Source organism: Myodes glareolus, chromosome 15 (genome assembly GCF_982192425.1).
Source record: "Myodes glareolus chromosome 15, mMyoGla1.1, whole genome shotgun sequence".
In the NCBI taxonomy this organism is placed as follows: domain Eukaryota; kingdom Metazoa; phylum Chordata; class Mammalia; order Rodentia; family Cricetidae; genus Myodes; species Myodes glareolus.
In genome coordinates this window covers 22,370,134-22,395,570 of record NC_142040.1, presented here as the reverse complement: position 1 = coordinate 22,395,570, position 25,437 = coordinate 22,370,134, and the positions used below count along the sequence as shown (strand labels likewise).

At 46.2% G+C, this 25,437-nt stretch overlaps 1 protein-coding gene across 1 annotated transcript in view; it reads left to right on the top strand.

The window, feature by feature from the left end:
• Pde8b (phosphodiesterase 8B) overlaps positions 1-25,437 on the top strand; it is a 194,514-nt gene that overhangs the window by 113,778 nt on the left and 55,299 nt on the right. Inside the window, 8 exon segments of the mRNA XM_085676845.2 lie at positions 2,043-2,102; positions 5,255-5,312; positions 10,536-10,624; positions 16,353-16,431; positions 20,008-20,148; positions 21,631-21,666; positions 21,668-21,720; positions 23,858-23,918. Coding sequence (XP_085532971.2) covers positions 2,043-2,102; positions 5,255-5,312; positions 10,536-10,624; positions 16,353-16,431; positions 20,008-20,148; positions 21,631-21,666; positions 21,668-21,720; positions 23,858-23,918 — 577 coding nt within the window.

Sequence of the window (25,437 nt, the reverse complement as noted above, 5' to 3'; positions counted from 1 at the left end):
TCTTAACTTTCTCCATAGAAATATTTTCCTATTTAGTAACACACATGCAAAATGATATTTTTACTATTAAGAAATATATTTTCTTTCTAACCAGGTATAATGGAACACTTCAGTTATCCCAGCACTTGGGAGACTGAGGCAGGAGGATTACTGAGTTCAAGACCAGCTTGCGCTACATAGCAAGACATTGTCTCAAAAAACAGAAAACCAACAAAACAAAATATAATCTTCTTTCTAAATGATTTTCAGGTTGGAACTGGGTCCTGGCCCTTGCTCACTCATCTCGTATGGCTCTTTAATCAAACACTGCTTCAGGTGTACAAGGGCAGGTATACAATTATTCAAGACAAGCATCCTCTAAGGTCTAGATGGATCTTTGTAGTCTTCCTTAGAGATAGAGGCATGATGTTTGTGTCTCTATTACAGCTGCTTAGAAAGGCAGTAGGGAATATGAGGTCAGAAGGAAGTTGTGTGTGTCTATGTGCTAACTGTCTGTTACTGGTCCTGCTAGGAGCGGCCAGATTCTTGAATGACTGACAACCAGCAGTGTTCTGTACTGAAGTGAGTGGTGGACATGCGCCACTAGAAGTACGTTCCCTTCTGTCCTCTGTGGGCCTAGGTCCCGGTTTTTCTTTCATTTAGCATCCTGACCCCAGACCGACACACCTCCAGATCTCCCTTAGTCTTCTCACCAGGAAGGCATTGGAGTCCCTCTTAAGAGCAGTTCCTCTGGGGAGCAAGAAGTAACCCAAAAGACAGGCGCCAGTCACAAAGGAAGTCAAGAGCCTGCTCCCACTCAGCACGTTCAGTATGTGAGTTCGCCTCTTGTCCAAGTCCAGGCTCTTAAGAAGGTGACCTAGCAGTGTGTCCCCACCACATCACTGGGTGGGAGAAGCTGTGTGAAAAGAAGATGGGTATAGCATCTCCCTGGATCTCAGAGAGGGCCTCTCAGATGCTGTATTTTTTTCTCATCAGATGGGAACTGGTTCCTTTGTGAGTGTCTATACATTAGGCTCCCACATGTAAACTGAGTCTTCTGGAACCTGCTCTGTGGGAGGCTGGATGGGAACCGGAAGGGATGAGCACCAATACTGGAGTGGACCTGTCTAGCCGCCCTGCCCTTGGTGATAAACAGTTCCTCTTAGAAAGATCTCAAAATAAGCAGAAGTCAGACCACAGACATAGGTTCAAACGGTCCGTGCTGATTTCCATAGATTCAAGAATGTGGTCCTTTATTAAAGGCTTGGCCGATTCACGGAGCCCTGACCAAAGAGAAGTCTAGAATCTGAGCTTTCTTGTGAGGGTCACAAACCTCAAAATATTACAACCTGCGTGTGTTTATATTCTATGGAATTGCTAAGGAATACATTGATTGTCTACAGGTGGTCCTAGTCCAGCAACCTAATTGACAGTTACTTTATAATCTTTCTCAAGCCCAGCTGACGGCCAAGTATAGAAGCATCAGTGACATATGGACAGGGAGAGGGACACTCTTTGAATGATGTTTAGCAGGATTTAGGCTTCATTTGTCTGTTTGTCTGCCAGCAAGCACTTTAACTTTTATTGTTAGATCAATTTTATTCTGTTATTTTGATATTATCGTTGTCAATTTTATTGTTATTTTATATGATCTATTGTTTTCAAAGGAAAGTAATCCAACCTAGTTGGCTGGCTAGGTACCAATTGATCATTGAAGGACTATAGTACTGCCATGTTTTTAAAAAGAGAGTCAGATTTCAATCAGAAAACAGGAAATTCAAGTGGAATTTGCCAGTTTTGAAGTAGAAAACTGGTGAGTCTGGCCTGTTGGAAAATTGCTCAGGAGTTTAAAATAATTACAAAACTAACAAAATTAATAAATTAATTAAATATGTTGTTCCAGTTTCCAAAGTCATCTTTCTTTGCTGTCTCATGTGTGTTCTGAAACTTTTCCTTTGAAGGACGATTTGATTTGGTACCACAATCAGTGCAGAGAAGTTTCCATAATAGCTTAATGCAACAGAGCCCAGATCGCTGCTTTGACTTGATACTTCTTTCTACAGGTCAATCCGGGCCACCAACCCCTCTGAGCACACCGTGATTCTGGCTGTGGTTTCACAAGCGTAAGTCCACCGCCTACCCTACCCAAGCATGCCCTACAGCATTCTGACTCCAGCAGCATCTCCTACCCCCAACAGAACCTCTCACTTCCTTCGGCAGCCCCCACCCCCAGCAACACCTCTCAATACCAGCAGCACCCCACGCCAACAACACCTCCCACCCCAGCAGGACCCCCACTCCCAGCTGCACCCTTGCCCCCAGCAGCACCCCCACTCCTGGCTGCATCCTCACCCCCAACAGCACCCCACCCCAAGCTGCACCCCACCTCCAGCTTCACCTGCACCCCCAGCTGCACCCTCACCCCCAGCTTCACCCCCACCCCCAGCAGCACCCCAACCCCCAGCAGCACCCCACCCCCAGCTGCACCCTCACCCCCAGCAGCACCCTCACCCCCAGCTGTACCCTCACCCCCAGCAGCACCCTCACCCCCAGCTGCACCCTCACCCCCAACAGCACCCTCATCCCCAGCTGCATCCACACCCCCAGGTGCACCCTCATCCCCAACTGCACCCTCACCCCCACCCCCAGCAGCACCTCGCCCCCAGCAGCATCCCAACCCCCAGCAGCACCCCACCCCCAGCTGCACCCCACCCCCAGCTGCATCCACACCCCCAGCTGCATCCACACCCTCAGCTGCACCCGCACCCCCAGCAGCACCCTCACCCCCAGTTGCATCCACACCCCCAGGTGCACCCTCATCCCCAGCTGCACCCTCACCCCCACCTTCACCCATACCCCCAGATGCACCCCCACCCCCAGCAGCACCCCCACACCTAGCATTACTATTCCATCTGAGACACTTACATGATGGAATGCAGGTTTTGAACCAGCTCTGTGATGAGCATATCTTAGACTATGCAATGCCCCTTCTAGAACTTGCTTTGAGGGTTTTGTTTTCCAAGTTTCCAAAAATATTTAGGGTGGTTTTTTTTTTTCTTTTCCCTTCTCTCTCTTACATAATGGCTGTTAGCACGTTTTCACACACTTCAGGGGGAAAATAGGTTTCTCATCAACATGACATGCCAAAAATGAGTAAGAAAGCTGAGAACTCTGGAGAGAACGTTGTTCTAGTTCATCTTTTAGACAGGAAAGTGTCTGAGTTGTCACTTAAGAATGTGGCATGGGAGTATTGAGGCGCCAAATCCATTGCAGGAAAAGGATTGTGGGGCTTAGGTGAGGACCGTTGTGTGGCTCACAGCAGTCCACAGACTTAGGTTAGTTTTGGACGACAAAGAAGATTGGCCTGGCTATTGGTACAGTGACACCTTGGGATGAGAGACTGTTCTCCTGGGATTAGTGTCTGGAATGTTCTGCACTTAAAATGCAGAGCTGGCTGAGAGAGAGAGAAAAAAAAGTACTTTGTATGTATGCCACAATACTTGGAATCCTTGCCAGTGGCAAAATTTGTCATCGTCATTTAATGGCTCTTATTCGGTTCAGAGCAACCGAGATCCTAATTAGGGCCCAGGACCTAATGGACTTGGCTCTACTGTGGCATTTGGCACAGATTCTACCACGAAGGAGTGGACTGGCCAGCAGTTCTGACGATAAGGTGTGGGATGTTGCAGGGCAGACTGGCCCAGGGAGAGTTGAAATGAGTGCACTGTAACTGGTCATGCTGGCACAAGAGGAAGCCACGGTGGCCAGGCCCTGCCCTGAGCAGAGCTCTGTGTTGAAATGTTGCCGAAGAGGCTCTTTTCTTGATGGTTTCCATGGGCTGCGGTCCAAAGAAGGTGAAGCTCTGTCCCCGTGGGTGCTGATACCCGCTGTCCTGGTGAGAGGTTGGTTCCAGAGTGAGCCGGGACTTGGAGGAGGTCAACCTCCTTCTCCACTTGCCTCCAGAGATCTGAATAGGCTCCTTGGACCTGATACCAGGGAGACCACACTACACAGCATCTCCCAAGGTCGCTTATCCTCTGGAGTCCAAAATGCCTCTGTCCTTTTCATATATTAAAAATGTTTATGAGTCCTTAACTAGGGGTGGTTTTCTATGGCTTGTTACGATACTTCTGGGTTTTTTAAATTATTATCAAATGCTTCTTATATAGAGAATGATGCCAAATTAGTGCCCCTGTCTTCGCCATGTAGTTTAGGAAGTGGACTATTATTACACTGAGTCTTTGTCCTACCTCATTCATAGAAGGCGGAAAAGAGGGACTCAGGGAAGCAATTCATCTGGTAGGAGTCAGCTATGGGTAGAGCCACAGACAAACTGGGTCTTCTGTTTTCTAATGACATTTCCACCCAATTCCCCTGCTTCTTGTCTTCCTTAATTTTCTTTTCTTTTCTTTTCCTTTCTTTTTGGTTTTTTTTTTTTTTGAGACAAGGTTTCTTTGTAGCTTTGGTGCCTGTCCTGGAACTAGCTCTTGTAGACCAGGCTGGCCTCGAACTCACAGAGATCCACCTGCCTCTGTCTCCTGAGTGCTGGGATTAAAGGTGTGCGCCACCACCACCCAGCTGTCTTCCCTAATTTTCAAGGAATGTGTCCTGTGCAAATCCCTGTGTCTGTCTCGGGGTGACACTGGCTTGATGGTGACAATTGAGTTCGGAGACATCCTAGTGACAGACTGGTCCCCACCCTACTCATGGCCCAACTCCAGGCTCAGTATTGAAAACTATGTCAAGAAATGGGTGACCGTGATCGATTTTTGTTTTCCCTTCCTTCTGTATTTTTGTTCAAATTTACACCTCTTTCCCATTTGGTTGTATGGTCCGACAGACTGTAAGGATGGGTATCTGTGTCACCTTGCGATTTGGGCCCAGCTGGGTCTTGGGGAGGAAATTGTGCACCTAGTTGTGTTAGGGACATAGCTTTGTGAAAAGCAGCATGCATGACATGCATGACATCGCCTTTTATGGGACTACTCTTCTACGTCAACTCCAAACCCAAAGGGCGACCCAGAGTTAGGGTGGCTCTCACCTGTGCGAGGCGCACATCGAGCACGCTGCCATTGCTTCCTATACTGCCTGTGTTCTGCTTACATCTGGAAGACAGATGTCTGTGTCCCTGAAGGCAGGTGCTGCCTGGGCACACGTTGTTCAGGAAGCCTCTCTAGAGCGAATGTCCACAGCCTCATTGCTCTCTCTCCATGTTTCAGTGTGAGGAATCCTGGTTTATAGCTGCTGAGTGACCACATTTTCTGCTTTGCTGCAGATCTGGTGACCATGAAGAGGCCTCAGTTCTTCCTCTTCTCCATGCCGGCTTCAACCGGGTATGTACGAGGGAATCGAATACCTCTCTCGAAGGCGGGCACTGCCTCCCTGACTCTCCCTTGAGGTCAAAGCGCACAACCATGAGCGCTTGTACAGGAAATGGGCCTCAGAACTGTGAACCAGGGAGGGAAGCAACTGTGCTGCATGGGGTGGCAGTGAGCGAGCGACTAGCAAGTGCCAGTCAACCATTTGCTTCTTGTCATCTTAATCCCACTTATCACAGCAGCCGGTACACGGTGATAACAAAATACCTCTTATATCAGATCAAAATTCAGCAGTCTCAAGTGACCCACGTAGCTCCATCTCACGCATCAGACTTGGCACATATGTGTGGTCATAGAAAGGTGATGTACCAACGTTACTGCTTAGGCTCTGTGCTCACCAGGGGCCTGCCCAGAGCTTTTAAACTGAGAGCAGGTTCATGTTGGCTTGTGAACCATTGCTTAGCAGCAGAAAAAGAAAAGCCTCCAATTTGAAGCCTAACTATATGAAATACATTGATATCAACTTAAAGATTAAGACTGATTGTCCTAAGTAAGGGAATACAGACATATAACTGGGATTACAAGGTAAGATAGAAACTGGATTGGAGGCAAAGCCATGTGGGGGCAAATGACAAAGAAAACAATGGAATTAATTTACAATAAAGAAGAGAAAGTGGAGTGAGAAAAGAAAGGTGAATATTAGGCAGAGTCATATAGGAAATTTATAGTCTTTCCTTCACATGCTTAGACAAACATATATATTTCTACTGTTTAAAAAAAATCGCTTCATTTTCGGTCAAAATAGAGTAGCGATTCATAGTTGATTTCTGTAAATTTAACTGATAGTCTAAACTCAGATGGTCCTGTAAGTTCTTAGTGTTTTAAGTGATAATGGTGTTTTGCTATTCTGGATTTAAAATAAAAAGCCTCAGTTGTAGATCACGGAGCAGTAACTTTCTTAGGGTAGGGTAGCAGTCTCCCTGTGCTTTGGCACGGTTCAGCCTAGGAGCAGAGCTCAGTGAAAGATGGGAGGCAGCAGAGGTTTGTAATGTGTAATAGAAATGACTGCGTCTACATCGCAACATTCCACACTCTCCTAACTCGCCTTCCTGTGTGTCTGCTGTCTCTCCTTGTGACGGTTGGCATTTGTCTCTGAAAGCTCGCCTTATGTTCCCTGCTTGGATATGGATAAGAGAATACTGTTTCCTGTTTGGATATGGACAAGAGAATACGTCTGAGTTGGGCAATGCAGAATTGCCAGAGGACAGTCAGCAAAGAAGCCATGTGACTGCCATTTTTGTTAACTCATTCATTTTTCTAGTGATAACTGAAATTATTTGCTTGTTTTATTGATCTTCTGTGTCACATGGACCACACCACTCCACCCCTTACCCACGCTGACCTTTCCCAGTGAGAGTCAATACTCCGAGTGGATGGGGACATTGGCTTTCCTGGTTACGTTGGTTTTCCAACTGAAGGATGACCTTACTATGCCATTGGCTCTATCAATTAGGAGGTACATTGGTCTCCTGAGCGGCCTTGGAATTCTGCTTCAGTTCAGTGACTTTCCCTCCAACAGGTTTTGTGATTGGTGCATTTGGAGGGTAGTTTCTTCACTAGGGGACAGATTGCACATCTGTTGACAGGAAAGCTTAGACGGGAATGATTGTCACTCTCTAGGTACAAATATTAAGAAAAGAGGGTTCGCTGCTTTCTTTTTACCTGTCTTGTGCTACCCTGCAATGCTGTGCCCAGGTCCAAACAGGTCACACACGTTGAATGGACCCATGGTGAATGGGAGTTTACAAGCCAGGGCCTAGCAAGGATTACTTGGTGTTTTGAGTGCTCACTCTGATTTGGTCAAGGCCGTGCGTAAGCCAGTGGATCAGGGTGCCCCCAACCCCTCAGGTTTTCTCCCAGTGAAACACATAGCACCCTGATTTCTCCATGTGTTGTGGCCTCAGTGCAGTGGAGGCAGATCTCCAGGCAGCTGCTCTCCTTGTTTGGGGAAGATCTTGTCTTTGGCAGCTCTCTATCCAAGTACCTTCCAGATATGCCAGCTAGCCTTGCCTTCTGTGAGGTTGTTTCTCTTTCTTGATTTGTTTTGATTTAAATCGTTTGCTGAAACTTGGCTTTGTGTCACTAGCTACTGGGCCAGCACATTGGTCTATGTGCTGAGTGGGGATCCAGGAAGAAACCCCCAACAACTCGCTCCAAAAGCTTTTGGATATGGCCACCTGTAGTGATGTTCAGCCTACAGTGTGCTTTGTGGAAGCCAGCATCTTGCCCGATGCAACCGCTCTTACATTCACCTTCATGCGCCTTTTTTTTTAAAAGCCTGAAATGTTGCTTATTCATCTCAACAAGTATTTATGGGGCTCCACGTGCGAGGCAATGTGTAAGGCATGCTGGGCTGGCAGCTCTGAGCCACACTTCTCCCCAGAGTAACTTCCTTTGGAGAGGGAAGTCGGGGAGCTGTGATGTATTTATCAGGCCCAGCTCCAGAGGATTTGCTTAATTTTTCTCAACATATGAAGGATTTGATATTTTTTTTCCGTGTTTTTTTTTCAGAGGAGGAAACAGATTCCAAAATCTGAATAGCTTATAGATTCATAACGAAGGAAGGCTGCAGCTGTATGTCCTCTCCTCGCTCTGTCTTGGGTCCGCCCACTAATGTAGTTTCCCAAGCCATGTCCTGGAGTACCCTGCCAGGAGCTCCTGTGTTCCCTGAAAGGCGGCCTCCTGGGTGAATCTGTAGACCGTGTATTCCTCCTTCCAGTGAGACCCCTCAGCACACACTGGCAATTGAGCATGTTAGCCCACAAGATGTTCTGAGGGCTTCTAGAGCCACCATCATCTAAACACACTTCCCTTGGAAATCTCTGTATGTCTCCAGTGACCCCTGAGAAGGGTCATCAGCTAGCACCGGTTTCCCTCATCTGAAAACCCAGGCAGACGTGAATCTTGTCACAACTTGACTTTGTGACTAAATGAGCAAGTGTTTCCTCTGTGTCACAACTTGACTTTGTGACTAAATGAGCAAGTGTTTCCTCTGTGTGTGTGTCTGTGGCTTTATCTTGGTCCCCCTCCACTCCTCTTGGGAAGTTAGAAGCCTATGGAAAGTTAGAGGGCTTTGAAGGTATTCCTCATGGAGAGATCACCCCTTCCAGGTGTGTGTAGGGGGAGGGGGAGTGTGCACACGTGTATGCATGTGAACCCACACTTACATGCTAAGACAGAAGGGGAGAGAGGAGTTGAGTTTTCTCTCTGGCTGACTTGATTGATGGAAATCTATAAGCAGACCTTTCAGCTGGGTCTGGCGCTCTCCCCTCCATCTATCTATCTGCCTGAGAAGCACGGCTGTCACTGGGTCCTTTGGAATCCTTTTTTGCTTGCGAGTGTGCTAGATATATGCTTGGAAAGTTCTGCAAAGTTTATATTTTCTGTGTGAAGTAAAATGTCAGACATTTTCTTCAGTCTAAAGTAAATCTGTCTCCCTACTGTTTTTATTGGCTATTTTCTTTCTGCCTTCCTCATTTCTCATCAAAGTGTTGACATGTTCCTATGACAGAAACGCATGATTTCTTGTATATCCTGCACCAAGTAATGTGTTCGATTAAAAGATGTAGAGAAGAGACTGCAGAGGTAGCTCAGCGGTTAAGAGCACTGGCTGCCCTTCCAGGGGACCCAGGTTTAATTCTCAGTGCCTACTTGGTAGCTCACAGTTGTTGGTAACTCCAGTTCCAGGAGATCCAACTCTGTCCTGGCCTCTGTGGGCACTACAGACATGTGGTGCACATACATAAATGAAGGCAAAAGACATGTACAAAAAAATCTTTAGAAAACTTAATGTAAAGATGAGTTTGGGCTTGTTGAGAAGGTTCAGATGTCTCCTCCTGGTATGAAGCATGTACGTCACAGCTCTTTGATGGTGTTCAAAATCTATTTTGGTTGACTTGGGCTTTGCTCATGCATTTACTCAACCCACTAAGGATTTGTAAATATGTAAATGCTTTTTTCTAATTGAGATGAAACTAAAACAGATCATTTTCAAGTGAACAATGCAGTGGCCTTTAGAGCTGTCATGATGTGCAGTTCCCACCCCCAGTCTTGTTCTAAAGCATGTCCCTTAGCCCCAAGTCCCCACTAAGCAGTTCATTCTGGTCCTGCTTCACAAACTCTGTCAAGCGTTAGTCTGCCATTTCTCTGAAAGGAGTCATCTGTCTTGATGGTTTGCACAAATGGATTCTTATAGTGTGTGACTTTTGGTCTCGATCTTCTCTCACTTAATACACTGGAGCATTTTGCATATTATAGTGTACATCAGTAATTCATTTGTGTCCATTTCCATCTTCCTAGACTGCTATTCTACCCCATACCATGAAAGTGAAGCTGGTGTGGACCTGATTCCACACGGGTTTACTTGAGGTAGCCATTTTCAGTGTTTTCAATTATATACCTAGAGTTTATAATTTTTTAATAACACATACATGGTTTTCCACAGTGACTAGCCCATTTCATAGCCCTGCCAGCAATTCATAGGGCTTTGATTCTGCGCATTTTTACTAATATTTATTTTTCTTTTTGAAATTATACCTATTCTAGTGAGTATGAAATGGCATCATATTGGCTTTTGACTTGTATTTCTTTAGTCTGGTGAGGCTGGACATCATTCATGTGTTTGCTGAACAAATTTTCTATGTTTTCCTGAAGAAATGTCAACTCAGATTCTTTGCCTAGTTTTTCATTTGGTTGTCCTTCTTCTGTTGTTGAGTTTGCCAATACTTCGAATGAGCTCTGCATTAGAGACCCAAAAGATTTGGAAAGAGGCAGAGAATACTCCTATAAAAGTGAATCCATGGCACATTGCATCCTGAGCATGCTGCATATTGAGTTCCAGGCGATGGTTACAGGGTAAAGCCGAACGGTTCAGTAATTAACACAGCTGGGGTGGCACGCTATGCTCCTGTGTGTTTACTTTGCTGTGGCCCCTCATAATGAAGCTCCCCCCATCTTTGTTATAAAGTGAGCCATGTGCATCACCTGCTCTGTTGTTTCCCTGACACTTGAACAAACCCTTCACACTCCTTGACAACTTCTCTCTGTCACCCCTTCCTACCTACAAGATGTCTTGCATAATGAGCTACCTGAGGGCAGGAACAACTGTTAAGTTTCCCTGTTTGACTCTCTAAGAAATAATTGAAGATGTCTTATGCATTGTCTTTGCTTTCTTTTCAGAGATTTATGGAGAATAGCAGCATAATTGCTTGCTATAATGAACTGATTCAAATAGAACATGGGGAAGTTCGCTCACAGTTCAAATTACGGTATGTAGCAAGCTAAGACAACACGTGACGTTAACAATTCTTTAGAAAAATCTGAACTGTCAACAGGCCGAAGTTCACAGACTCATAACTGATGCCTGGGATTTGAAGCTATTAGACTGCCAGCCAATGGCAGTGTATTAACTGGAATCCCTTGATATAATGAAACAAATTGAAAGTATATCTTTTTTGACAGTATCTTCCACTATTTGTGGCAGTATTAAAACCATAACTTGGGAAATTCTAGTCAATTTTTGTATAATTATACTGAGACTAAGAGCGTCCTTTAAGAATCAGTTTCAACTTCTGACTTTGAGCTTCATAAATTCCTAGTTGGGTTGTTAGAGTTGGGGAAGCCAACAGGTACATTTATTACACTATCCATCAAAACAGTTAAGCGGCGAGTTCATGAAGTCTGCCTGTGGCCTCAGTATACACGGCATATCGTCAAGGAACCGGTTTTAGGTGTCTTGGTAGGGACGTAGTGCTTTAAGAGGTGGCTTCTCACTGGCTCTGCATTCTGTGTGGGGTTCTTCCTGTGTCATCTTCCACTCGTAGGCTCTCTTGGAAAACCAGGATCCTAGCCCCTGCCTAGTTCAAGCTCGGCTCTGACTTGCTGTTAACCTGCCCTTTCCAGGCTAGAGAACATGAATAAACCTTTGGCCCCGTGGTAAGACCAGTTTCTAGGAGCTTCGTGCCTCCTTCAGGGATGTCTCTACATGGCTTCTCTCTGGCCAATTAAGAGGTACCTCTTTGTACTTTGTGCATCGTGCAAAGACCAAGAAAAGATCTCCCTACCATAATTATACTATTTTGTATCGAAATCTGACAGGGTAGCTTTGAAACTAATTTTCTCCAGTCCCTGGGAAGCAGAAAGATTGCATAGGGCCATAGAAGCAGGTCTCCCGGGTCTGGGTATTACAGTGATGTAAGAAATAAAATTAGAGTATGCAGTCACTCTCTTAGATGGGAGTGTGGTGTTTTCTGGTGTGTGTGTGTGTGTGTGTGTGTGTGTGTGTGTGTGTGTGTGTGTGAAGAGTGTTGATGTTGCCATTAAACTGAGTTTAATCTCTAGATACCACCCACCCCTGCATGGTGGCAGAGGTAGATGATGCCAACAAGTTGCCCTTTGAATTTCATGTATGTGAATAACACACACACACACAAACATACAAATTGTAAGCAATAATAAATAAATACATAAATTTTAAGAAAGTCAAAGTATGTCAAAGCAGTGGGGATCCTGATGTTTGAGATGCTTTGATAGCTCAAGGCCTTAAGGAGTAGCATTTTGAATATTTAAGGTAAATCCCTTGGTTTCTTTCTATCTGTATGTTTACTTCAGGTAACTTCATACAGTAATTTGTTCTTTTTAATAATGAACATTAAGTGTATGTAGTTCCTGGGAGTCTCTGTTGATTTTTAATTGAGAGTAAAATAACATAGACCTTTGAATTTTGATGTTTTCGCAATAAATAAAAAGAGAAAAGAGAGATTTCACTGTGGTTCACTCCTTTAACTTAGTACTTACAATAAAATCAGAGGCCCCATCATTTTATTGCTGTGACTCCCAGCCCCTCATGCCATTTTGAATCATTGCTTCTGTATTCACAGATCATGTGATGGTGCCCCAATCCAGATTCCTCAGAGAACTGGGCACCGGGGGTTCCCCCAGGGAGGTTTAGGGCACCTTGACCATGGTCAGCAGTACGCAAGCTGGCCTGGCAGTCTGAAATGAGCAGGCCTGCCAGCCCCTTGGGTAGGCCAATGTGCTGCTGAGACCAGAGTAGACCAGGACATGTGTGGGAGCCCTCGGGCTCTCCTCACATCCCAGCTGCGTGTTTCTCAGCTCCCGACAGAGTGAGCGCTGCCACTGCTCCTCCGCTCCCCGACAGGAACTGCTTGGAGGAGTTGGACGCATTGCTGGGGTCATAAGGGAACATCCAGGTTCTTCATGTAAACCAGCATGAAACTAGTGATTGCACTGAACCCAGGAAGCAGTGGCCCCAGCCAGCAGGGCTTGCCTTCCTCGAGAATGCTGCCTCCTTCTCCACCTGCAATACTATTGGTCTTCTGTCCTTCCTTTGGCCTTGCCGAGTTCACTCCCTTTGAGGGCTGGGACTGCTTACACTTTACATGATTCTCCCTGGGCCTACAAGATTTGAACCCAGCAGACAGAGGACAATGATCCAGACAGTGACCTTGTTCCAGCTCTTTAGGGCACCCAAGGACATAGAGAACATCTACCTGTACCCCAAGGCAGACAAGCAACTATGTCATTTGTTAAAGACTGGGAAATGAGCTCTTTATTATACAATGCCAGAATAATTATAGTCTAATTATGTAATACTTTCCCCCCTACAATCCCGCCCCCAGCTGCAGCTAAATGTGTAGCACGGCTGTCATTCTGCAAGGACACAGGCTGCAGTGCAGGATGCTACCAGTGTTAACGATGGACACTGCAGCCCAGGCGTTTGAGAATGGGGACTTCCGTCTGCACATTACAAAGCCAATCACTCATTCAAGTTCAGTCCAGTCGAGCAAATGATGGGGCCCAACTGGAAACTTCCTCTGTGCAGAGTGTATTTTAGGGACAGCGGGCCTAACCCCTTCTGTGCACATTTGTTGAGTTGCTCTACTGAACAGAGTTCGTGAACAGCAGTGTCCAGGAGGATCCGAGCTAAGTGGTGAGCATCTAGCTCTTCTAATGTTCTTGGCTTCGTTGTCATGAAAGGACCTTGTCGCTCAAATAAAGACAGTGACTTATCCACCTAACAGTTTATGCTCATTTGGCTCCAGTGTTCCTTCCCATTATTAATGTAGGAGTTGCAGAGACCATATTTATTTTACTACAGACCTTAAGACAGCGCAGTCTACAATTTTAGAAAGATTCAGGGCCTGATGGGTGTCTTGTGGTGCACCACCTCTCTCATGAACACATCTGTAGAGCCTTTATCTTCACATGGGTTCTGTGCAGCATCCAGGGTGGGGCAGCAGTGGGCACAGAGCTGTGAACACTTAACACAGCCATCCCTTCTCATCCTTGTCACTTCCCGTGATGGCCTCCAAGTAGCAATCCCATATTCCCCTGGTCTGTTCTTCTGTCTGCCTGATTAATCTTGAGCCTCTGATTGGATATTAACTCATGTTCAGAATCTTCTTAAAAACCATTGCCTTGCACAGTCCTACCCTTGTTTAAGGTGGTGTGTGCATGTATGTGCATGCACGTGTGTGTGTGTGTGTGTGTGTGTGTGTGTGTGTTGTTTGGGTAGAATCCAGATGAAGTACGTTTCTAAGATACACAGAACAGCACATGTCCACTCCAGCCATAATTGGCAAGAAAACACTGAGAGCCGGAAGTTCTCTCCACACAGTCTCAGCTGCCTGGCACCCTGGTCACAGCGCTAGAGTACAATCAAGAACTCTACATGCGCACTTTGCACCCACCGCGCCGCTGTGCTGTTTATGGACTTCCTACCTGTAATTCAGGACAGCTGCCTTTTCCATCTGAACCTTTGAAACCCTTAAGAAGGCACAAAAGAAACAACTACATGACCCATTATCTTTCCTGTTTCTTTTTTTTTTCTTCCAGTTTTCTGACCTCTGACCTTAAGAATAAAGCATAAGGACATCTGAGATGCAGTTCATGATTCCCAGGAACAGACACTAATAAGGCTGCAGTTTTTCTCTCTGAAAAGTATGAATGATTAATGCCAGCGATTAGGCTCCCTGGTTCTAGGAACATGACTCAAATTGATTGCCCCATTTTGGTGCAGGTTTATTTAAATAGAGCCATCAACCCAAGCAGGTTGAAAAGTCCAAAGAGCATAGCTGGTCATGGTAGGGAGAGGAAGGAGAATACTGTGTCACTCCTCGTCCTGCCGGCGTCCCTTCGTGTCAATGGCAGTATAGGGATTTGCTATGTCCCTCTGGACACTCTGGAACAAACTGTTCGGAAGCTCTAGGATGTCTGAGAACATGATCATGTCTGCAGCACCTGCCTGCACGTGTGGTTGAGATGCACAGAGACCCCTTACAGAAACCCTGTGCCAGAGAGGAATATGATAAAATATGTTCATTAGAACTTAATTACCCAGCTCTCAGAGTTGACAAATTAGCCTCCGTGAAGTCTGTGTCTCCACGCATCACTTCTGAAAGGTACTTAGTATCTAGAAAGGCCTTCCCATGGAGCTGAGCTCACTCTAGACCAGGTGTGCAGAAAGCACTTTTGATAAGCCTTGGCTCTTGCTTGCCTCTCAAGAGTTAGTGCAGTGGAGACAGTGATAGCAATCTTAGCTTTCCTTTTAATGTTCTGCTGATTTTATAAAACAAACATAGTGGTGGTGATTAGACAGTACACAGTACAAATGTTGTTGGGTGGGCAATTGGAATGAAGAAATGCCCTGCAAGACTCAGGAATGGCAGTGGCATCAAGCTGGTCCCGTTCTCTGCCCTACTGACCAGAGCGTGGATGCTTGTCTTACCTACCCGTATGCTGATAGCTTCATCTCTGCATCCATAGAAACGAGTGCCATCTTTTATGTGCTGAGGTCCTTTCTGCCTGCAGGCTGGATATTTTGCTGCTACTGAGTCCCATTCAGATAGAATCATGGTTAAAGATCAGTTGCAATTAGTTTTTCTTTTCTCTGGAGGCTTTTGCCAGCCTCAGAGAACAAAGCACCATGACTCTGTGACCTTACAAGTAGTAATCCTACCACACTCTGTATTCTTCCATATGTGGGCCCGAGCACTTTGAGAAATGCCTGCATAAGCCATACATTACTCAGGTCATTACAAAACCCCATGAAATACATATTTTTACAGTCATTCTCTAGATGAAGAAAATGAGGAAAAGCAAAGACCGTAAGCTGCCCAGGATCCTGTAGCTGGGAAAATACAGTCCAATTTTACTCAGTGTTCTGTCATTTCCTAACAAATAGGTCAAAGTGGCAGCCAATTACACCCCCTCATGGTAGGAAAATAACAGTGAAGAATTTGCCCTACAAGAAGAAATATCCATCCCATAAATCAACCTTTTCCTTTCTTTTTTATTTTTTTACTCTTTGCACTGTGTAAGAAAGCCTTCCTGGATTCTTTATACAGTCCATCTAAATAGCAGGGTTCTAGCCATGTAGTTGCTGTGTTGGCTAGTGTAATTTGTATATACTTATTTGTAATTTGTAAATACTTAATGTATTTGGAGTTGTTTTCTATTTGGAAGCTAGTTAAAATAAAAATCACAATTGGAGTCTGATTTAGAATATTTCAGATACCCAGGGGAGATCAGCAAAGAAGGAGCCACGTAGGAAGCTAGAAAAATATACAGGTGCAAAGAATTAGACAAGGGGGGATCGGATCAACCTGCAACTCCCATCTTTCTTCATGCCAGTGGGTGTGGCTGTAGGCAAAGTAGCATTGCCAACCTAAAAAAAGGAAAGCAAATGTCTCTCTCTGTGTTGCAAAAGGCCAACATATCTCATGGTCAGTCTGAGCCAGGCTGGGTTCTTCTCATTGACAGGAACTTGACCTTCTCCATGACCATGACTGTGCCCACATTACAGCATTGCACATTGTGTTAAAATGTCAAGATGTGAGGAAATACCAACTCTCAGGATGTGAACAGTAACAGAGCGCATAGTGCCAGAGACTCTGAGGTCTGTCGATGTGGCTAAATTAACAAAGTTCCAACGATGTTTGTATAGCACTAACCCTAATCTTATCCATCTTTCAGGGCCTGTAATTCAGTGTTTACAGCGTTAGACCACTGTCACGAAGCCATAGAAATAACAAGTGATGATCATGTGATTCAGGTATGGGAAGAAGTGCTTCGCGTCATTAACACTAAAATAGAGCCTTCCAGGTTCTACCATTTCTTTATTTCAGTTACTTTTCCATAATTTTCACATATTTGCAAGAAAGGAAAATCAGTGTATGAGATGACTACTGATAAATGTAAGAACTAGCTATTCAAGAGAGAACAACAGTTATGATTTATTATTTTTAAAGTGTATGTATGTGTGCATGCATGAGTGCGTGCATGTATGCATATGTGTGTGTGCACATGTGTGCATGTGCACAGATATGCATGCACGAGTGTATGTGAGGGTGCCTGGAGACAGGGTGTCTAGTTCCCTGGAGCTGGAGTCATGGGCAATTGTGAGCTGCCCTGTATAGGTGCTGGGAACTGAACCCAGGTCTTCTAGAAGAGCAGCCAGTGCCCTTAACCATTATCTTTCTAGCCCCATAGAAGAAACTTATTAGCTCGTATCAGAACTTTTTTATTTCTTAGGTAGAGGTAGAAGAAAATTTTAGGACATCTGTAAAGACAGTAAAGACCCAGGGTTGTTTAGCAAATGCTTGTAAGTGGCCATGGGACCAGAATACTTCAGGTACTTGGTCACCCGCCATTGGTATTCTTTTATAAAGCACTGTAATACTGCTGCCATCTTTCTAAAGAAATGCACACACAAAGAATCTTCTACCTGCCTCAAAGAGTACTCTGAAATGTTCCTGGTCCCCTGGTTAGTTCTGGCCTGGCTGAAGCTGGTGTGCAGTGTCATGGAGGAGCACGTGCTTTCACCAGTGACCAGCACACCATGGCTCCTGTGGCACCAGCCTCCTTTTGAACCCTCGGATTTCCTCCAGTGTGCACACAGGCAATGCCTTGCTCCTGTCCCAGGTCAGAGGCACCATAGCCCACCACACCTTATCCCTGTCATAAGAAGTTCCATTGGGTAGTCTCTGCTCAGTTCCGTACCTTTGAGAGGTAGATGGGGAGACTGAGGCCTAGTGAAGTAGAGGAACTTATACAAGGAAAGGGAAAGAAGTGAGCACTGAAATCAAGCTACTAAGCCGTATTTCTGACTCCTAAGCCTTCCTGCATGACTTCATTCGGGGCTATGCTTCAGAATATTCTTGGCTGTCCCTTGAAATAACACCAACATCTTCTGTACTTTGCTGGCTACGTTTACACTTCCTGCCCACCCCTCCATATCCTAAACCACACAGAAAGCTGGACACAAGCAGACATGACCCTTCAGTTCTCCTCATGAGGACGCTGGCTTTCCATCTACCTACGTCACAGTGGGAAGCTGGAGTGTGAGTCAGAACTGAGGCAAAGTAGCCCTGCCCTCCCGTGCCTTCTCCACTCTGATCAGGAACCGAGTCCTTTGCCCCATGGCGACAATTTGTGGTTAGCAAACCAGCATCCCTGGCAGAAGGGATGGGGTGATGTAACATGACATAAACCATGCCCTTGCTCCAGTCTCTTCCGTGGACAGAAAGAAATGAGCGTGAGGGTAGCTGGTACCACACAGGGGAGGTTGCTCTGCTGAAAGGGAATCTTGAATTCTGACATAGGTTGTGCAGTGAAAGGAAGGAGAAGCGGAACAGAGATGGTACATGGGGGACACTCAGGGACCCTCACCTGGATTTCACACGACACATCAAGGACAGGCTAGTTCACATATGTTGCTGATTCACATCAGTGCCCCATCTCAGGGCACTTGAACAGATAGCCGTGTATCCATGGGCATAGGTGATACACTTAAAATTTAGAAGCAGCATTTTATGTATCAATCTTTTTCGCCTTGCCACCTCTGTGCCTCCTTCCACATGAACCATCTACCTGCATTTGCTCTGAAAACCTTCGCATGGGCTTCCCATGTGCTGGCACAGTTGTTAGCATTTTATACTCAGTGGTCTCTCAAAAACAACCCTGGGAGCCAGGTAGTGTTATTGCAGATGAAAAACAGAAACAGAGGGACAGAGGAATGGAGTTATCTTCTAGTGGTTCTTAAAGATTTGAATTTAGGTGCGTTGACTCTAGTCCTATCTGTTATGCCTCTGGATTCTGAGGTTCAAGGAACTCCAACATAAAAAAGAACTGTAACCATTACTCAGATTTACAGATGGGAAAGCAGAGCCCACACATATGACAATGTAGGAGACAACAGATCAGGAGGAGAAAAAAAACTTTTTAATATACCCATTTACTCAGTGAGTGTTGGCTAAATAACCCAACTCGAGCCTTCGCACTTGAGGATTTCAGTGTCCTATGAGAGAGACAAATTTCAAGTTGTATGTTATTCTTCAGAATTTCCTACACAGAAGTCCATGGGAGCCCTTAGGAATGGTACCAACTCAGACAGAGCAAGGGTCAGAGGAGGTTTCCTGCAGGAAAAGGAACATTGGAGTTGGTGGGGGAGAAATGAGGAAGGGCTTTCTCAGCAGACAGCGTGTAGAGGCAAATCTTGAGAGGGGACATGCTACCAGCTCAGCCATGATAGGCGGGATTCCTGCCATGCTGAGGGATGTCAATGTCTGTCATGGAAGTGAGCTGGGCAGGATCTGGAGGTCAAGAAGATGGTGTCAGGACCCCTCCTCTTCAGCCACTCCCGTAGTGCCTGATAGCCAGAGACTCCTCCACATCTCTTCAGTGTTCCTAGAAGCTTGCTCCCAAGGGAATACCCGCCCGCTGCAGTATCCCTGCTACCCACTTCCCAATGGATTCCCCTAGCTAAGGGGAGGGTGGGAATGGCCAGCGAGAAAGCTTCCGAGGCAGCAGATGGGTGGGAATTTTTCCCAAAGAAATTATTGACCCAGGTGCAGCGTGCTCACATCGGTCACTGCTTGTTCTCTCGGCTACGGCTACTCATGTGACGGCTATGATCTTTAAAAAGGAATTGGGGGAGGATTGGGGTCAGATAAAGCAGTTGCTCCAACTTCCAGAAGCCCCTGCAGAAGTTTGCCGATGACCCTTCGGATCCGTTGACATCTGAGTGCCCCGTGGGCATCCTCTCCTTGCCTGCCCTAACCCCAGCACTAAAAGAGCATGCCCTAGCCCCATAGGCTAACTGCATTTGCTACTTACATTAGGCCCAAGTGCTCCCAACCATCGCACAGAGACACATAGCACCAAACAGCTGCACTGCACAATGTCACTAACAGAAGCTGCATGTGATGACAAATGTGTGTTGGCTTATTTGTTATTTAGTGGTGCTGGGGGGCCTACATGTGCCAGGCAAACACGGTGCCACCAAGCTGCGAACCCAGCCCTCTTCTTATTTCTGTTTTCCTGTGAGGGTTTCCTTATTTCATAGGGTAGAAGACAGCAAGTAAGGTCCACCAGAGGTTGGGGCCATCAGCTGGGGGCTTCCTGCTCCTTTCCTGTTGAGATGTCCTTGCAGTTCTCATAGAGGACCAGGATGTCAAGTGAATGAACAAATTGCCGTGTGTGTGAGGGTACTGCTCCTACCCAATGAAGAAGGAGGAGCCTGCAGCACCCATATTGTAGAGTATTGTCCTGGGGACCTTTGGCTCTGTATCCCTGTGTCCCCACAACCTCCCTGCAGGGCACACTGATCTATAACCCCTCCTGCTCACAGTATGTCAACCCTGCCTTTGAGAGGATGATGGGCTACCACAAAGGGGAGCTCCTGGGCAAAGAACTCGCTGACCTACCTAAGAGTGACAAGAACCGGGCAGACCTCCTGGACACCATCAATACGTGCATCAAGAAGGGAAAGGTGGGTGCAACCAAGAACCCACCCACACACCTCCCTTAGCGCTCCTCCCTGCCCCTGGATGTTTAAGTCTTTTATCTTTAAGACTACCTTCTTTAGGAGCATCAAAGTTCAGTGAACTTCTGTTTGCAGATTGCAAAGGAGTTGATGGGTTAATTTTCGATGCCAACATGATGACCCAGGAGCTGATTGTTGTATGGACAGGCCGCTTGCCCCCTTGCATGAATACACCCCCACTATCCTAGCGTTACATCCCTGAGTGGGGTTCTACCCAGGTAGCTCTTTCCCCCTTTTCAGTTTGTTGGGATTTGGTAGGAGGGGCTAGAGAGACCTAATATCCACCTTGACTGGTAGGCTCTGCTGCTTTAGTCAAATATCTTTCGTTTTCCTTCTGTTCTCTTTACTCACGGCTGTGCCATATTCACGGTAACTCTTCCTCCCCAGCCCTCCCATCCCCAGCCTCTTTTTCGCTTCTTCAGTGGGAGATGAAGGTGCAGCGGAGGTGAAAGAGATGTTTCTTGGGCTGTCATCTCTTCTCTCTGAGTCGGAGTGACCTCTTGCTTCTTCTGAGGTGTCCTAATGCTTCTCACGTGGCTCTGTTTTCTTCTTCTTTTCTCCATTATTAAGCATCATCCTAATTGGAGACGGGAGCACTGGAAGGGGTAGAATAAATTTAGATTATAATAATGTCCAAATTACTTCTAAAATCAGATCGATTAGACTTGAAAACGAAACCAGATTCTATAAATTACTCCTTTTTTTTGCCAAAATAACCCAGTCACATGAGGCAACCTCAAATGGCACACTCATTAATCACTTCATAAACAAGAGAGATCAAGATATAGCTGCAAGGTACCTCAGTTTCAGAGTTATCTACTCCCTTCCAGAAACAGTGAAGAAAACTCCCAACTCTAAGATTTCCTGTCCTTTATTCCAGTCCAGTTCCCAGGGTCCTGTGGCAGCGGGAATCTCTCCCTCCCCTTGGTACCATCTGTGGAAACTGCAGGAGATCTTGTTTGTGACCCTTGGGTGGGAGGTGCCTAGACTCTCAGAAGGCCAAGGCACTTTGGAAAGGATAAAAGAACTACACAGTTATAGATAGATCCTCTGTTTCCCCGCATAGACAAGCTAGTTGGACTCTCTGAGCCTCAGTTTACCCATCTGTAAGTTAAGAATGATCCTATCAGGCCCATGGGTTGTTGTGATGATTTTGAGGCTGGCTACTGAACTCTGCTGCGGTGGCACCCGAGGGAGCTCCTGCTGGTGGGACTCATGACAGACACCCTGGTAGTGGACGCACTGACCTGGTGTTCCTACATTTATCCCCTGGGATCGTGATGGCGTTGTAGTGGGGACAACCGCCCAGTGGTGCCGTGACATGGATTGGGAGTCTGTGGGAAGTTCTGACTCAGTCTGCAAAGACGCAGTGTGGGAACAGCTGTGGTCTCGACTGAAGGATCTCAAGAGCTCTCTTTGTCCATGTAGGAGTGGCAGGGGGTTTACTATGCCAGACGGAAATCCGGGGGACAGCATCCAACAGCACGTGAAGATCACCCCAGTGATTGGCCAAGGAGGGTGAGAGCAAACTCTTCCACTCTTTCTGCTGTGGATAGGGACTCAGGCCCTCGTGGGCACTGTCTGGCACACTGATATACCATTGTAAGCCATAGGACAACACACACAGGAGTACTTTCCTGGGCTTAGGTGGCCAGCAGCAATCTCCAGACATGGTTTCCCTCTCCCCCCACCCCTGTCTCCTCTTCATGGTCTTTCTTGCAGCACCAGCTCTACTCCCCAGCTATGGCTTGGTCATGGTTGTCCGCCTTGTTCCCAACACCTCTCAGGGTCTCTGCCTATCCTTCCCCTTGGCAAGTGAACTCCCACTAGCACTATTGGCTTCTGCCCTCAGCCCATGGGGTGCTAACCTTCTCTCTTTTAGGCCCCAGTTTGTTCCATATTGACTTTGAGCTTATGCAAGGGCCCAGAGTGTCCTAAAGGTGCTAACCTACAGCAGGTTGTATCTGAACAGGAGCCAGTGACACCTGATCAGAGAACCATGGGGGCAGGGCATGAGAAATAAAACATATGATTCCCTTTCCTTCTCTCAGGTACAGTTCGGGGAAAGGCTCAGAGTGCCAGATGGGCTTCCAAACTAAATCTCACTGATGAGCCTTGCAGAAAGCATGAGGGTCACTACTACCTAATGGTTTGACCTTGGAAGGGACATGTGACATGGTGGTGAAGAAAATAAGCTAGTGATTGCAAGAAACCAGATAACCCCTCTCACACATGGTTTCCAGGACCACCCGAGTGCATTTCAGATCATCACAGGATAGAAAAGCAGCCCACTCCGTAAGATCACCCGTCTATTTGAAGGTTGTTTCCCTCCAATTTTCCTTGCTGGATTAGTTTGAAACCTGTTCTTCAGTCACCTGAGAGGTCTGCCCAGTGTTCCTCTGGCATTTCCTCCCTGGCTGGCTTCGGGAGCTTGTGGGTTGTGACAGGCTCCTAAACAAGGCTTGTCCACCACGGGGAGAGGCTACCTACCGTCCCTGCAGGCGCTAGCTCAGCCTAGTGATCCCACAGTGGCCGATACAGAGCCATGGGAGAAGATGGTGCCTGAGACTGTCACATTGTCTTTATGGGCACTCTTAGACTGTCTTCTTGTAAACAGGAAGCTGAATCTTTTCTGTGTGTTTTACTAGAACCAGTGGGCAATCAAAGAGGAGGAGACATACTATTGCCTGGTAATTTCTATCAGAATAAATTTTTTGTTCTGATTTGACAGATGAGAGAAAGAAGTTTTTTTTTTTAAATCCAGATATGATTTTGTGTTGTTTCCCCTAATTGTAGGCAGTGAGCTCTCAGAGGCAATACTGATTTTAAAATGTGGACGTTTTACCCCTTCTTGCTTGGGTGATGTTCATATTATGGGATCCATCAGTCTTTCCCCATGTTCTCATCAGAGAACCCTGCAGAGGAAAGTGAGCCAGGAAGAAGGATGAGATGGAGAGGGGGAGGAAGGGGTGCCCGAAGGCTTCTGGGTGTACAGTCTCACACAGTCTGTTCCACAGCGTTACTCCCAAGTGAGGATCTACCTGGAGCTGACTTGCACTAGGTTGGTGCACCTGGCGTCTATGGTCCTAGTGCCCTTGTGATAATGAACAAGACCATGGGCTAAGTTCCTAGATTCAGTTTGTGACTTTTTAATCAAGGGATGTTTTCCCCCTATGGCTAAAACAAACAAACAAACAAAAAAAAAATGCCATCTTTATGGTGGACCGCAGTGTGCAAACTAGGATGCCTAAAAGAAAAACCTCAGTGTCATCGTTAAAGTGAACCATAGCACACCGTATAGGATGTTTAAAAGAAAAACAGCAACCGTGAAATTTGGTCACCATCCAAATGAGTCTTTTGCTTTCCGTGTAAGCAAGGAAATATTTGTTGTCAGTAGGATTAAAGCCAGTTTTGCTGTGGTAGCAGGTCAGTCTCTCCTGAAGAGATCGAGGAGGCAGCTGAAGAACGGCAGGCCCATGCGGGAGGAGGGGATGGCAGAGAAGCCAGGCTCCTGCAGGCAAATGTAGTTCTGTGACCAGATCTGCTCTGGGAAGGGCCTGGCAGTCAGCTTTGAGGAGCCTTGCCGTATCCCTATGCTGCCTGATTGCTTCCTCCTTTTCCCCCCTCACTAACCACCGATTGTTTATGTCATTAGGAAAATTAGGCACTTTGTCTCCCTCAAGAAGCTGTGCTGTACCACTGACAATAACAAGCAGGTACAGTATCCCGTGTCCTCTGCCGCTCTGTCAGCTTGCCCATGCGTCATCCTCGCCCTGTTCTCTGCTTGTCTTTCTCCATAGTTTCTTCTAACTGCTATCGAAGAAGGTGGATGGGGAAGCCTCTGGCAGGTTTTTGTGTTTTTTTTCCAGTTCTCCACAAGCCTGTCTTACTCTGTTAAGAGTGTGCTTTGGTTACGCTATGCCTCATGGCTCTCTCCAGGCTAATACATTTTATGGGGACATAAGATTCTTCCTCAAAACCAAAAAGAAAAACGTTCCATTGCCTATCTTAATTTCTTAAACAAATGAAAAGTATATATGCATGTGAGCAGTCACTCCTCCAGCTCACAGCCAAAATAAGAACCATTCCAAATCAGTACTGTGAATTTCTTCTTACATTACGTCGTGGAGAGCAGTGCCTTTTGTATGCTGTCTTCTGAAGTAACAGAAACTTAGCACGGTTTTAGGTTTAAAAATGCCTGCAGGTAGTTTATAATGTTCCAGTATTGCTGGAAGTGGTTTTATGTGGTTTATATTTTTCTATTTGATCCTGGAGTTTCCATCTCATACCTTATAACTTATGGACTAGGAAGTATGAAATAAATACGGCTGTCAATGAGCTACTTTCAATGCATAAACTATGATGCTTGATTTTGATTTTCTAAGAAGGAACAGTGTCTCTTAGGAATTTCAAAGGCACCTAGGGCTTAATCCATCCTTTCCTCACATAGTGGGGATGATGAGGGGCAATGTGGGTGTGGCCAGATGACGAGTTGAACTGGAAGCAAGATATAAGCCCCCAGGGCTCCTCCTAGAGAGGACTCCTGGAGGGAAAGAGGGGCCAGATCATGTGACCTTCACGGAGTCCCAAATGTCAAAAGTATCTGTGGTCATATGTTTGGCTCAGAAGTTTGAGTCCAACCCAAAAAGCATCCTTTGCCACTGGGTACCTAATCTAGGGTCAGGAATGACTTTGTTGATAGCACCCACTTGGAAAGGACGCGAATGCACTGTCACTGGAGAAAAAAACATCATCAAACAGCCACACGGAGACATATCATGAGCAAGAAAGAGGTTTGCATGAGAGGCAATAAGCAAAGGGAGGGGGACATGGGATCCGGGTATCCCTTTAGAGATGGACTTACGTATACGTGTGAAGTGGTACCGGCCACCATTTTCAGTCTGTAAACCCACAGAGGGGACAGGGAGACTTAGTGTCATTCATTCTCATGCCAGAAATTAAGCAGGTACAACTCGTGTCCAAAATCCAGCATGCCCGTCTCTCACAGAAGCCATGGCAGGCTCTGTGCAACATCAATATCAGTTCATGGCCTTGCATTTTAGCAGGGGATGGAGCTGAAAGTCAGGCAGTCTCTCCTCCTCACTCCCCCTCATTCCTGTCTTTCCCATCTAGAGAAGCGACTTCCAGAGCCCCTATTACCCATCCCTGTACCTCCACATCCCCCACTCCCCATCCTACCTGTCCTTCATGACTCAACCCAAGAATCTTGAAGTG